This window comes from Lepidothrix coronata, unplaced genomic scaffold (genome assembly GCF_001604755.1).
Source record: "Lepidothrix coronata isolate B3197 unplaced genomic scaffold, Lepidothrix_coronata-1.0 Scaffold176, whole genome shotgun sequence".
Lineage (NCBI taxonomy): Eukaryota > Metazoa > Chordata > Aves > Passeriformes > Pipridae > Lepidothrix > Lepidothrix coronata.
The window spans coordinates 1041921-1055198 of record NW_016690356.1 but is presented as its reverse complement, the minus strand read 5'-3'; the positions used below and the strand labels follow the sequence as shown (position 1 = coordinate 1055198).

General features: G+C 45.1%; 1 protein-coding gene across 2 annotated transcripts; it reads right to left on the bottom strand.

Moving 5' to 3' along the window:
• Positions 1-436: 436 nt before the first annotated feature.
• Positions 437-7480, bottom strand: TIPIN (TIMELESS interacting protein). Of its 2 annotated transcripts, none has more exons than XM_017830299.1 (8): positions 7250-7480; positions 6753-6912; positions 5456-5543; positions 4503-4578; positions 3979-4101; positions 3401-3464; positions 1334-1546; positions 437-1036 (listed from the first exon to the last, which is right to left on the bottom strand). In XM_017830299.1, the coding sequence occupies exons 2-8, from the start codon at positions 6883-6885 to the stop codon at positions 891-893; spliced, it is 843 nt and encodes a 280-aa protein (XP_017685788.1). In that variant the 5' UTR covers positions 6886-6912; positions 7250-7480; the 3' UTR covers positions 437-890. The 2 variants fall into 2 exon arrangements, with proteins under 2 accessions (XP_017685788.1, XP_017685789.1); XM_017830300.1 differs by having other exon boundaries at positions 437-1034; positions 1347-1546.
• Positions 7481-13278: the final 5798 nt, after the last annotated feature.

The following is a 13278-nucleotide window of genomic DNA, read 5'->3' as shown; positions in this document are numbered from 1 at the left end:
TTCCTTATTTCACTCTAGTTCCATGAGTTGAACTCATTTCTACAAGGATATAAAAGGCAAACTCCTCACACTGACCTGGAACAGGGAATTCTGTGTAGTGAAATCCCAGAGCTGCACATCAGCATAAAATGCACCCGTTGCCATGAGGTTACTGCTTCATTCAGTACTTTTGTTGTTGGAGGGGGTGATTCCTCTTCATTCCACACAAGGGAAAAGCTGCTGTGCAAGGAAAAACCAGACAGTAAGAAGAGGATGAAGCAGAGCCTCGAGCACAGAATCAGGTGAGGGAGGGTCAGGGATATGGTCAAAGCCAAAGCCTTTTCCCTGAGAGCAGGGACCTGTCTGGGAAGGGATGTGTGACCCAAGAAGGGATGGGGAAGTTTGGAGGGCCTGGCCTTGGAACAGCCTCATACAAGAATTTCAGGTTTGACTTCGAAAATTTAATAACTTTAATTTTATAAGAAAAAAATGCAGGTCTGCATAAACATGTTAAAACATTCCAGTCCCCCTGTTCAGACCCAAACAGAGCTGTTAAAAAACCCCAAACAACACAACTTTAATAGAAATTCACCTGTCAACACCCCAGGTAATTCAGTTTGGCATAAACTAAATTCAAAGTAGGTAAAAACCCTCATTAATATTTCCTAAAAATATTGTGGGAGGTGGAAAAGATGGTTTAAGTGCAGCTGGAGAAGTTTGTTCTGTTTCCTGGTGTGTGGAGCTGCTCATCTGCAGCTTCCAGGGAAGAGCTGTGTCCCACTTCAGCAATGCCACGGTGAGGACTTCCCTGGAGCTCATGGAGTGCAGTGAGCCAGCAGCAGCTCAGTGTAACACAGTACTTGGAGCAGTGGGTTCTTTGGGTCAAAAAGGCATTCAGGGTGTGGGAACAGCTACTGCTCTTCCCTGGCACATTCCAGTGCTCCATCCCCATCTTCTGTAAGAGCAGCTGGAGGAACTGGAGTGTCTTCAGTAAGGTCAGTGGGATCCTGAGTGACCGGGGTGTGCAGCTCCTCTCCTGAGGAACTGGGGGGCAGCTCTGGGGAGGAGAAAAGGGAAAACATGAGCAAACACTTGCTGTGTTTACCTGCTGCTTCCAGCACCAGAATTCCAGCCTGCAGGAAAGGCAACTCAGAGAGAGCCAGCAAGCTGAGCTCCACTGCACCAAGGACAAAGCCATCACAGCTCAGCACAGCAACCAGGGAGAGCAGCGAGGAGCTGAACTACAGGAAAACTGTTGAAATTCCAGAGCTGCACAAGGAGCCCCTGCCATGTCCTTTCCCCCAGCAGCTGCTCAGGCCCTGCCCTGAGGGTTAGTGCTGACTCAGGTTCTCACCATTGAGCTGGGCCTGGCTGAGCTGGGCCTGGCTGAGCCCCTGCAGCCTCGCCTGCCTTCTCTCCAGGGCCAGCTGCCTGTTCTTCTTCATCCGCTCCTGCTGCTCCTCTGTGAGAGCTGTGCCAGGCAGGGATTTGGGTTCTTCTGCATTCCCAGAGCAGGAATGTGTATCTTCAGCAGCTGCATCCAGTCCATTGCTTTCCCCTTCTCCTTCTGGGTAAAAATGAGGGGTGGGAGGGGGAAGAGGGACACAAATCAACACTTTAAACCCACTACACACCTATCAAAGTACATTTCAAAGCATTTCAAAGCACTACACACCTATCAAAGTACATCCTGAAGTTGTATTGGCAGCTGAAGATCACCCCATAGTTTAGTCTGAATGGGTAATTTTCTGCCAAGGTCCACATACCTGATATTCAAAGGATACAAGAATTGCTCATCAGAGATCCCCCCCAATAACCAGTGTCTGAACATAGAGAGACACAGCTCTGTGTCCTGAGGGAGCTACAGGACCGGTGCCTGAAGGTTCAAAAGAGACAGTAAATCCAGGTAGTCCTTACAGAAAGGCCAGGAAATGTTCATCCCACCCTATTCATGTGACACTGTCCTTTAGGAAGTGGCAGGAGTAGCTATGGGAATTCCAAACTTTCAAGGCCAGCTTGGATGGGGCTTGGAGCAACCTGGTCTAGTGGAAGGTGTCCCTGCCCATGGCAGGTGGTGGAACTGGATGAACTTTAAGGTCCCTCCCAACCCAAACCATTCCAGGATTCTACAAATCAGAGGCTTGAACATTCCCATTGAATACTCAGGTTTGAATTCAGTGTGCTCTGTTATGGAATACTGGAATATTTACTCGTCTGCCAGCACTGAAACATGTCAGATGAAGGCAGTTTAACCAGACAAGCTCCTTCCAACAGAGCAGCAGAGCACTCCCAAAGGAGTGCCCAGGGCCTGTACACTTCAGCCTGGGAACAGAACCGGGAGCTGACACAAGGTGCTGGTTGTTCCCACAGCACTCCAGATCCAGGTCGGATTTCTGGGAGATGCCCACCCAAGGTTTTCAGAGCAGCTGCAGCACCACCCCCAGCTGCGAGCAGCCCAGCAGCACAGAGCCCAGATGTGTGGGACCCTCGCACAGGACGCCTGATGGCTCTGCAGGGCCTGTCGGCAGGACCCAGTCACTGTGTGTGGCTGCCCAGGGCTGCACCCTTCTCCAGCCAGTGCAGCCCACGGGGAGGGCAGGCCACAGGTCACCAGCTGCCCAAGGAACATCCCACTGGGGACACCAGGTGAACTCATCCACCAGAACTCCATTCCCAGGCACTGGCAGGTTTGCAGTCAGAGCTCCACGTGAGCACAAACAGGACAATGGTTTCAAGAGACACTCACAATGGAAGTGTGAAAACCTGCACAGCACCTCAGGAATTATCATTTCTACTAAAAAAGCTTCTTTCAAACTACCTCTGCCTCCTCTTTTAGTTAAAAAATTGTTTCTGTCTAATCTTTATCTGATCAGAAGAGACTCTTGAAGTACCTACTCGTTAAGTGGCTGGATTTTCATCCTGGGAGAAGAAATACTCCCCAGCAGTGATGTGCCAAAACTGCCAGACCCAGCAGTGCCCCCGGGGCACCAGCGAGTCCTTTGCCCACAGAGGGCACTGCCCCCGAGTGCCCTGAACTCCTTGGAGCACAAACAGTGCAAGGAGTCTGACTCCTGCATGGATCAGACCCAAGGGCTCTCCAGGCTGCACAGTGTGAGAGTGCAGCACAAACCGCTGCACTCACTCACGGAGCACTTTTTGGAAGGATATTTTAACAATGCTCCTAAACCCATTTTCCACTTCCCTTCAGTAGACCATGCAATGTTATTTATTTTTTCATATATATGTAGCATTTTAGTCCAAGTACCAGTTCGGTTTTGTGATCACAAGTTTCACAGAAGTTTGGTTTTAAAATTTCTTCTACATTAGAAAAACTACCATGATCATTAATTTCTGGTCATTAGAAGGGGAAGTAAAGTAATTTTAAGCACTGAAGCACTGACAAACATCACAGAGAGCATACCTTCCTTATTTTTGTAGTCCTCATGTAAAATAGGAAGATCAAGTCTAATCCTCTTTAGGCAGGTCTGCAAAGGAGAGATTAAATACTGGTATTTCAACTGTAGCAAGTTTTTTTGGTCAATACTGGAAATAATGGTAAAACCACAGCACTTTTACACTTTATTACTCTGACAAAACACTCTTTTCACTCCATGTCTGTTAGACCCACGACTGTCAATGCTGTGGATCGTTTTTCCCAGTCCTACATCCATCCCCCAGCCAGGTGAAGCAAACATTCTTCATCTTCTTTGGCAGGTTCAAACACGAAAAACCAAGCAACAAAACCCCCAAACCCAACCAGTCCCAGCACTCTGAAGTAATTCACTGTGGTTAAAGATGTCCTGAAAATGCTGAAGTCAATTCTCTGAAGTATGAATTCAAATAATAATCCAGTGTTTATATCTAAATATAAATACTGGAAAGGGCTTTAAATAGAGAGAAATTATAATTCTTAGCAGTATGCACAACTTGAGTCTTCTTTTGCTGCATAACTGATCTCCCAAACCAACCTCTCGGACTGTTCCATAGGGCATGACATACCTGGACTTCCTTTTTGTTTCCCAAATTCTCCACTCTGTCAATAAAATCCTCAAACTGCAATTTTGGGAACAGTCTGTGGGCCCAGTGCTCCATATGTTGGATGAGTGTCTTCAGGTCCTCTGCCTACAGCATAAAAAACAACACCCAGCTGCTAAAAGCTGACAGAGTCAGGAGACTGCAGAGGGAAAGGGGACAGCAACACTCCTGAAAACAGGAACTATCTGCAGCTTCAAACTCTCTTGGAAATTTAAGCAAGATGAACACATGGGTAACTTTTAAGTGCATGCAAGTCAATTCTAGGTTTGGAGTCGAGGAAAACGGTTTTAAGATCAAAACCACGGATTTTTTTAAAGCATTCACTGTTGGTTTAAAATTTGCCATAACAAACCCCATGAGAGCATGTTCAAACAGTGCCAGAGAGCTGCCAAGCAGTGTGCTGCCAGTTCTGCCAGGATCAGACTGTCAGCACTCCATCAAACCCAGAGCAGCCCCAGCAAACACAGCAAGAGCTCCCCCAGCCTCACCTCGTGCCCTTTGCCCTTGAACTTCACGTTGTCGAACATGTGTCTGAGGGCTGGCAGGCCCCTTTCTGAAGTTAATCTGGTAACAGGGAATGGGAGAAGTTATTTGAAACCTGCTTTCTTCTTTCAATTAACAAGTAAAAAGAAAAAACTCTCAGATTCCTTAAAAAAGCCCAAAGCTCCAGAGCTCTACCTGAAAGAAGTAGGGAATTAGAAGCCATTAAGAAAATGCACAAAATAGGACAAAGATTGCTGCAAAACCCACACCTTTTTGATCTTTCTAATTCACAATACTCGTAGTCCTGGTCCAAGCAGCTTTTTGGTTTTGATTACATGAAAGAGAATTGAATGGTCAGTTCTAGGATCTATACTGGCCACATAAAACCAGTCTGATGTGTGCCCAGAGCACTCACCTGTGGTATCACTGACTAACCCACCAGTGTATTTAAATCAGACAAAACTGAAAGCTTGGATTCTTTATTGGTTATAAAGAACTTACACCAGTTTTAGTCATAACAGCAAAGAAAACATAAAAACCCTTTCTATAAGGTTCATCCAGTTCGTACATAAATCAGGTGTGCACATAAAAACTGCTTTATTTAGTGTCTTAAGAGTCCCCATCATATTGAGGTTTTATTTTGAAGCAGACTTTAATTAAACCAAGAAATCTACAGTTCTATGCCTGAAGCAAAATCAAGATGTTTAGGTGTAAACAATAAATATGTATAAATAATACCTCTTAAAGTACCAGTCATGTACTAAGTCCCAAGAAGAATTCAAGCAAGTTTGACTAAAAACAGCATTATACAGCAAGCAAGGAATAAAAGGTTCAGACACTGCATCCAAAAGGCACTTTGCCAATCTCTTGACCTTGGACTCAGCAGGGATCACAGGAACCTTCACCATTCTCCCACAGCCAAATTCATCACAAAAAGACACATTCTGTTAAAATTTACCTCTGGGCATCCAGTTTAGGCCTTGGTCTTTTAAGAGCATTCCGTGTGACCACAGCAGAGTCCTTGGTTTGTGTCTGCTGGTTCCCATCTGCATCCAGGGAAGAAAACACATTTTGAGTATATCATTCAATTGACATCAACCAGAATTGCACCATGGACATTTTAAGTTTCTGCCCTACCAAAAAAGCAGCATCAAAAGCATTCCATGGGAGGGACAACAGCCCCAAAAAATATCTGCATGTTTCATGCAGATTTTAAACAAATCCTTCTCTGCAAAATATGAAGAATCAACTTTTCTGACATAGTAGGTTTCTTGAAAGTGCAACTTTCTCGTTTTAGAACTTTTATATGGCATTTCTGATGAGAAATGTATCGAGAGCAGATCCTGCTTCTAAAGGTCAAGATGCTCAAGTGATCCAGAGGCAGAATCTGACAGGGGTGTCCCAAAGTTTCCACTGAGAGAGATGAAAGGCAGACCTAAACCACCTACAATGCCCTCAAAAAACAGACAAAGAGGTGATGTGACAATAAACAATATGTCTTTTAAGAACCAAAGCACAAATACATGTTGATTAGGGCCAGTATTTATTATTTGACTGCAACAGGCAAGGCACCACTGCCCCCTCTCCTCTCAGAGGTAGCAATTATTATACTGATTTCTTGGCTTATTTTTTGTTACTTTGACCCTCAGGAACTCAGAAGTTCTCCTTTTCATGCATCAAGGAATTAAATCTATCCCAAATCCTATTTTCTAGTGAACTCACAGAGCTGTGATCAAGGAAAACACACATAACACTATATGCAAACATGAGCAGAAGGAAACAACAGTTCAAATAAAAACCTGATACTTTCTATTTGCTTGTTCAATACACAGAAAGCTCTTTCCAAATACAAATAATTAAGTTTTACTGTCTTGGGATTTTTCCTGGGTCACATGCTCTACAAAATCTACCAGTAACTCCCTGGAATATTACACTCAACACTCTCACCTCTTCTAAAATCCAAGTCATCAGGTTTAGCAATAGATTATTGCTGGATAATTATCTCTCCAGCAACACTGTGTCAGGAGAGCTTGAATTCTACAAAGATTCCTTTGTGTACCTATTTTTCACAGAATCCACCACGATAAACTTTCCCCACAAGGTAGAAAGCACAGAATGACTAACAATTTAAATGTGCCATTTGTTTTCTGACTATTTTTATGCAGTGAACTCAAGGCAGTGAAGCACAACACCGATAATTTTGATGACACAGCGTTAAAATGGGATTTTTTTAGGGGTCGGGGTTGGGTGTTCACCTGCGTGAGCCTCAGCCCAGTCAGCATCGTCTCTTCCAGGAGAGGCAGGAGGTGGGAGAGGTGGGAATGTTTCGTCCTCTGTGTTCTCGTAATCCGGGAGATCAAACAGGTTGTTCTCTAAAGGATCTAACATCGCCACAAAGCAGCTTTTTTTTCACTCCTGCAAAAAAACAAAACACCAAAAGCGTTAAAGAGAAGCAGCGAGGCTGCCACAGAGGCAGAAAAACAACAATTATATACAGCAAATCTACAGATTTTTCGAAGGTTTGCCAAGCAGAAACCAGACCGTGACACAAATTAAGCAGCAAACACCGTGCAGAAGGATGACACAACCCAGCCGAATAAAATAAGGGGTTTGTCATGTTTCAACTCGTCAAAGTTACTTGGGAGTGGAAGAAATAAAACAAACAATTAGATTTGTAACCACAGCGCTTATCCGGGCAGCTGTGTGCCCCTCACATCCCTGATATCGAACATTCCCCAAATTCACAGTTTACCTGGAAACGCGGTCTGGAGGGGGGGAGTCCCTTTTCCGGCTCTCAAGCGAAGCTAATTCCAGAGACTGCACACGAGCGCGGCCGGGATGAGCCGGTCCCGGCAGGGCTGCGCTCCCCGGGCTCCGGGCACGTTTGTATTTCGAAGGAGAAGCCCTTTCCCGGGCAGATCCCGGCGGGACGGAGGCTCCGCGCGGATCCCGCCGTGAGGGGCCCGGGCCGGGCCGGGAGGGGCCCCCAAGTCCCGCGAGAGCCGCGCGTCTCGCGAGCTCTCGGGAGCGGCGGCTGCGGGGGTTTGGCGCCAAAATGCAGTGGGCGGGGCCGGGTGGCTGAGGGGGCTCCAGGGGCGGGAGGGAGCGATCCTTCCCCGCTCCCTGTGGGATGTGCTATGGAGTCACAGAGTGGGCTGGGGGGAAGGGACAGTGAGGGTGGTCACCTTCCACCCCCCTGCCGTGGGCAGGGACGCCTTGCACTAGACCAGGTTACTCCAAGCCTTGTCCAACCTGGCGTTGGACACTTCCCATAGGGATGGGGAGGCCACAACCTACCAGTAAATTCCACACGCCTTATAGCCAAGAATTCCAGCCAGGACAGTCTCACAGCTCAACTGTCAATTCAGAGAACAAAGCAGGCACTTCACTACATAATTTCCATGAACAACCTCTGTCAGAGAGCTGAAATTAAGCATTAGGAACATGAAGACACCGTGTGGTTTGGAGAACACACACTACTATGTTACGTGACTGTGCCAAACCCGGGCAACAAGACAAATTCCTAGGAAACTTCTCCTTGAACCAAGAACACTTCACAGAATCACATGGAAGATAAATGGAATTCTAGAAGCATCATGGCTCAGTGCACAGATGAATGTCTGGGCTGACTGGGGCAGCCTCATAAAATTTGCAGTTAAAGCAACATCCCCAAAAGATCCAAATTCCCCGTAAATGCAAAGGAGTCTGTTTTGGAAAAATACACTGCTTTGCAACTCCTGCTTATTTACAATCCTTGCAACACGTTCAAGATTCTTTATAAGTCACCCTTGTACTTAGGTAGGATATACGACTGCCCAAGGCACCTGCTCATTTCTAGCATGAATTTTAACATGTGAACATCACAGATTCCCAGACTGGGTTGGGTTGGAAGGGACCTTAAAGACCAGCTCATTCCAGCCCTAATTCCATGGGCAGGGACACCTTCCACTAGTCCAGGTTGCTCCAAGCCCCATCTAGCCTGGCCTTGGACACTTCCAGGGATGAGGCATCCACAGCTTCTCTGGGCAACCTGTGCCGGGGCCTCACTGCCCTCAAAGGGAAGAATTTCTTCCCAATATCCCATCTAACCCTGCCGTCTGTCAGTTTGAATCCATTCCCACGTGTCCCGTCACTCCAGGCTCTTCTAAATAGTCTTGCCCCATTTTTCCTGTAAGTTCCCTTCAGGTACTGGAAGGTCACAATTAGGTCACCCCAAAGCTTCTCTTCTCCAGGCTGAACAATCCCAATCTCTCAGCCTTTTCTAACACCAGAGCTGTTCCATCCCTCTGATCATCTTGGTGCCTCCCCTGGACTCACTCCAGCGGCTCCATGTCCACCCTGTGCTGTTCCCCAGCTGCTGGAGGCAGCTCTGCAGGAGGGTCTCACCTGAGGGGACAGAGGGGCAGAATCTCCCCTGCCCTGCTGCCCCTGCTGTGGGATCAGCCCAGGGCATGGGGGGTTCTGGGCTGTGAGGGCACACGGCCAGGGCATGTCCAGCACCCCCAGCCCCTCCCGGCTCCCTGGAGCGTCACCTCATTGGCAAAACCTGACAGGGATGAGGGTTAAATTTGAAGTATCTAACGTTGCAAAGCCCCACAATGAATCAGCCCCAGGGATGGGATTTAAAATAGTGCCTGTTGAGCCCTTTCTCACTTCACAGAATCACAGGATTATTGAGGTTGGAAAAGCCCTCCCAGCCCATGGATCCCCCCTGTGCCCTGTCCCCACCTTGTCCCCCAGCCCTGAGCACTGAGTGCCATGTCCAGTCCTTCCTGGGACACCTCCAGGGATGGGGACTCCGCCACCTCCCTGGGCAGCCCCTGCCAAGGCCTGACCACCCCTTCCATGGAGAAATTCCTCCTGATGTCCAACCTGAGCCTCCCCTGGCACAGCTGGAGGCCATTCCCTCTCCTCCTGTCCCTTGTTCCATGGGAGCTCCTCCCTCCTGTCAGAGAGTTTCAGAGCCAGAAGGTCCTCCCCGATCCCTCTTTTCTCCAGGCTGAGCCCCCCCAACTCCCTCAGCCGCTCCTGCTGCTCCAGCCCCTTCCCAGCTCCGTTCCCTTCCCTGGACACGCCGCAGCCCCAGGACAGGGAGCGATCCCAAGCTCCTCTCCCTCCAGATGTCAGCCAGAGCCTCCTGGTAATTCAAAACTGAACAGTCTGCAGTTGTCCAGGCTGGAATAAATATGCCGAGCCCTCAGGGATCTGGCAGCTGTGCACAGAAAATGCCATGTAAGGATTTGGGCTGCAGAAACAACAGGAGAGGCTCCAGGCTCCCAAATCCAACGCAGTGGGAGCTGTAAAATCCTTCTCATATTTTACATCCCAGTCCATAGAAGGGTATCTGGCTTAAATTACAGTCTCTTCATTCAAACAAAATTATAGAAATTAATCAAAAATATTAACACATTAAAGGAATTGGGTTTTTCCTCCTCTATAAATTCAGATTTGACATACAGTGTTTCTGGTAATTTAATGTATTCCTTCTAGTACGACAAAATCAATTGTAGTTACTTTCTGGTTAAAATTATTTTAACAGTTAATGTTTAAAATGTGTATTCCCGATTGCAGCAGCATCTTTTACAGTCAAGAATACATTAAATATATGGAGAACACGCTAATGGATTTTTTAGGATTGAATCCATTTGTCTGAACTTTTTAGATATGGCCAATTTCTTCAATCGACCTAGGCACTTGAAGTATGAAAATTAACACAAAGATTTAATAATAATAATAATCATAGATCAAATGCTGCTAATTTCCAGTGCAAAGCACTGTAATTGTGCCATATAAAATCACTGAAAATCAGATGTCTGTGTGGTGAGCTCTTTGCATTGAAATAATAGTCACTCTTTATACTAAAAAAACCCTTACAAACAAAAAAAGCAGAAGATCACTCACAGTCTCTGCAGAGATACAGTGTTATAAAACTGACCATATTTGTGCAACTTTGATGAATCGATATTTTTTGAAGAGTGTTTAATTAGAGACTGGACTTGGTGATCTAAGTGGTTCTTTCCAGTCCTATGTTCCTAATTAAATAAAAAGCAAATGCTGGCAGGCATTGATTATTGGTTTTTCCTCAGGAAATGAATAACCAGCCACATGCTGATAAAATAATAAGTCAGGGAAATAAAAAACAAACAGAAAAAGCCCCAGCATACGTTGCTTCTGTTCTAGAAAACGCTTCTGGTTTCTAGTTTAGGTGACATGGAAATACTGCTGTTTGTTTCTGTGTGGATTAATGTAATTCCATTAGAAAAGCTGCAGAAAATTTGCACCTTATTTTATATTTCAGTCCCATTTCCTGGTTTGTTACACGTAATATATGGCAAAGCAAACCCGTCAGATGGATAATTGCCTGTTTCTGGGCTTGGAGGGGTTTATTCCTAAGGGAGCAGCATTTGCTCTGCAAAAAACCCTCTAAATATTATGTTGGGAAAGCTTTTCATGGGATAAACCCTCGGCACAACTGGTCCCATTGTAGCTGTGTTAGTGGGAAATCACATCTTAGGGATTAAGCAAATTTCAGCTATTTGGGGTTTATATTTATTTATATTTATATCTTGCTAATCTAATCTGAATTTTACGTTATACAGTGGCCTTAAACATTAATTTAGTACATCACAAAGCATTTAAATTTTGTTCTCACCCACAGTGCTCCTGTTTCTTGAGGAAAACAAGGTGTTCAAGGCAGTCTCTCTGTCAGCCCCCTTCGACTAATTTTTGATCCTGTTGGCCAATTTTAATTAAATTCGAACCAGGCTTCTTAATTCCATTGCTTTAAGGACTAATTATTTCCTTAACTCGCTTTGCTAACCATTAAATAGATTAAGAAGTGTTAAATCTTACAAATAGAAGATTGTGTGTGCATGTTTTGGCAGTGGAATATGCAGTTTTATGTGGCAATCGAGTTGAAAAAGTTGGGCTAATTTAGCTGCAATTAATCTATACAGTAATTGTGGTTTTCTTTTCAGACAAGGAATTAGAAAAAAAATTGTGTTTCCATAAGGGAAAAAAGTGGTAATGAAGACAAGTTTCTTTGTTCCACTTCTATTTACAGAGACAAATTACCTCTATTTTTCCAAGCAGTGGTGGAATCAATAAATCAGAAACTCTCCCTGCTCAGAAGCCTCTCACAGAAATTACACCACCACCTATTTTTAATTCATCTTTTCCTCTGTGATTCACCCCCAGAAACACCTGTTTGTGAAGAAAATGCAGTTCCTTCCACGGAGAACATTCAAATTCCCAAAACACGTGTTTTGTTTTGGCTGGGGAAATGTACTTAATTTTCGGTTGCAAACGCCCTGAGGTTAAATCTATTTGTTTTACAGATGTTCAAACCAACCTACAACAGCACAGAAATGATTTCTTCGGGGGTATCAGCCCATACACACGTGAATTTATTTCTATATTCAGTGAATCCAACATATTTTGCGTTTTGTGCTGTGGGTCAAAGGGATTTTAAAAGAGATTTTACTGAATTCAGTAATTTCTTCTCAGCGATTCCACAGCCCGATGTTCTCAGCGCAAGGATAAAGCGCTCCAGAGGAGGGAGCTCTCCCTTAATAGCTGGAATTGGATGGAGGGAACAGGTCTTTGAACGGTAAAGCTGTGAAAAGAGTAATTTAATCTTTTTTTTTACTTTAGAAATGTAAGATGTCAGGAACCATACAGCATTTTTGCATCATATGTTCATCATTTCAGCTAATGATTACTTTGATTAAAAACGCAATTTTAATTTTAGAATTCAAACATGCAGAATTCAGACTGGTCCTTTATAGAAAGTATTTACAGTATAAATTTTGTTATGGAAGTTACTCTGCACTTACTTTTTAACTTGTGTCTGAATCCACTCATGGCAGTATAAAACCTGTCCACAGCTGTAAAGAAGTTCTTCATTTAAGTCATGTATTCATATGTCTTGTATATGAAAAAGACCGGGTTGGCTTTGCTGATCCAAATATTCCATATCCCACCTCCCCTGAGATCTATAACTAAACAACAGGACCCTTACGTTTAAATTCTCCCTCTTGGAAAGAGAACTGGTTTGGAGGAACAGCTGCCACTGACTGAAGTAAAAGGATATATTATTCTATGGTTCTGTGATATTACTCTTACTGTGATTTTGCTGCCCCAGAACAGACCCCTGCTGGAGTGGAGCAGGGATGCTCGGGTGCAGTGGCCCATATGAAATATATAAAATATATACAATATAGAAAATATATATAATATGAAATATTTATATTATATAATATATATAATATTATTTATATTATATAAAATATACAAAATGCCAGTTCCAGTGGCCCAGGTCCAGCCGAGCTGTCCCAGGACACCACTGTCCTACTTTGCCACTGATTCCCCACTGGGAGGCTGAGGGGACCGTGGGGTGGGAGTGGCTGATGCTTCCCCTCTCCCTGTGGGATTTGCTGTGGAGTCACAGAGTGGACAGGGGGGAAGGGACAGTGAAGATGATCTGGTTCCAATCCCCTGCCGTGGGCAGGGATCCCTTGCACTAGACCAGGTTGCTCCAAGCCTTGCCCAGCCTGGGGTTGGACAATTCCCAAAGGGATGGGGAGGCCACAACCTGCCAGTGAAACCAGCCAGGAATTCCACAAGTCTCACGGCTCAGTGCACGGGTGAACGTCTGGGCTGACTCCGGGGCAGCCCCATAAAACTTGCAGTTAAAGCAACATCTCCAAGAGATCCAAATTTCCCATAAATGCAAAGGGGTCTGTTTTGGAAAAATACACTGCTTTGCAACTCCTGCTTATT

Excerpts from the sequence above, each read along its gene's own strand:
- TIPIN (XM_017830299.1), bottom strand. The coding sequence starts at position 6,885 with ATGTTAGATCCTTTAGAGAACAACCTGTTTGATCTCCCGGATTACGAG. Across the intron at positions 4,102-4,502 it reads TCAAGGGCAAAGGGCACGAG|GCAGAGGACCTGAAGACACT; the intron begins GTGAGGCTGGGG and ends TTTATGCTGTAG. Across the intron at positions 3,465-3,978 it reads GAAACAAAAAGGAAGTCCAG|ACCTGCCTAAAGAGGATTAG; the intron begins GTATGTCATGCC and ends TCTCCTTTGCAG.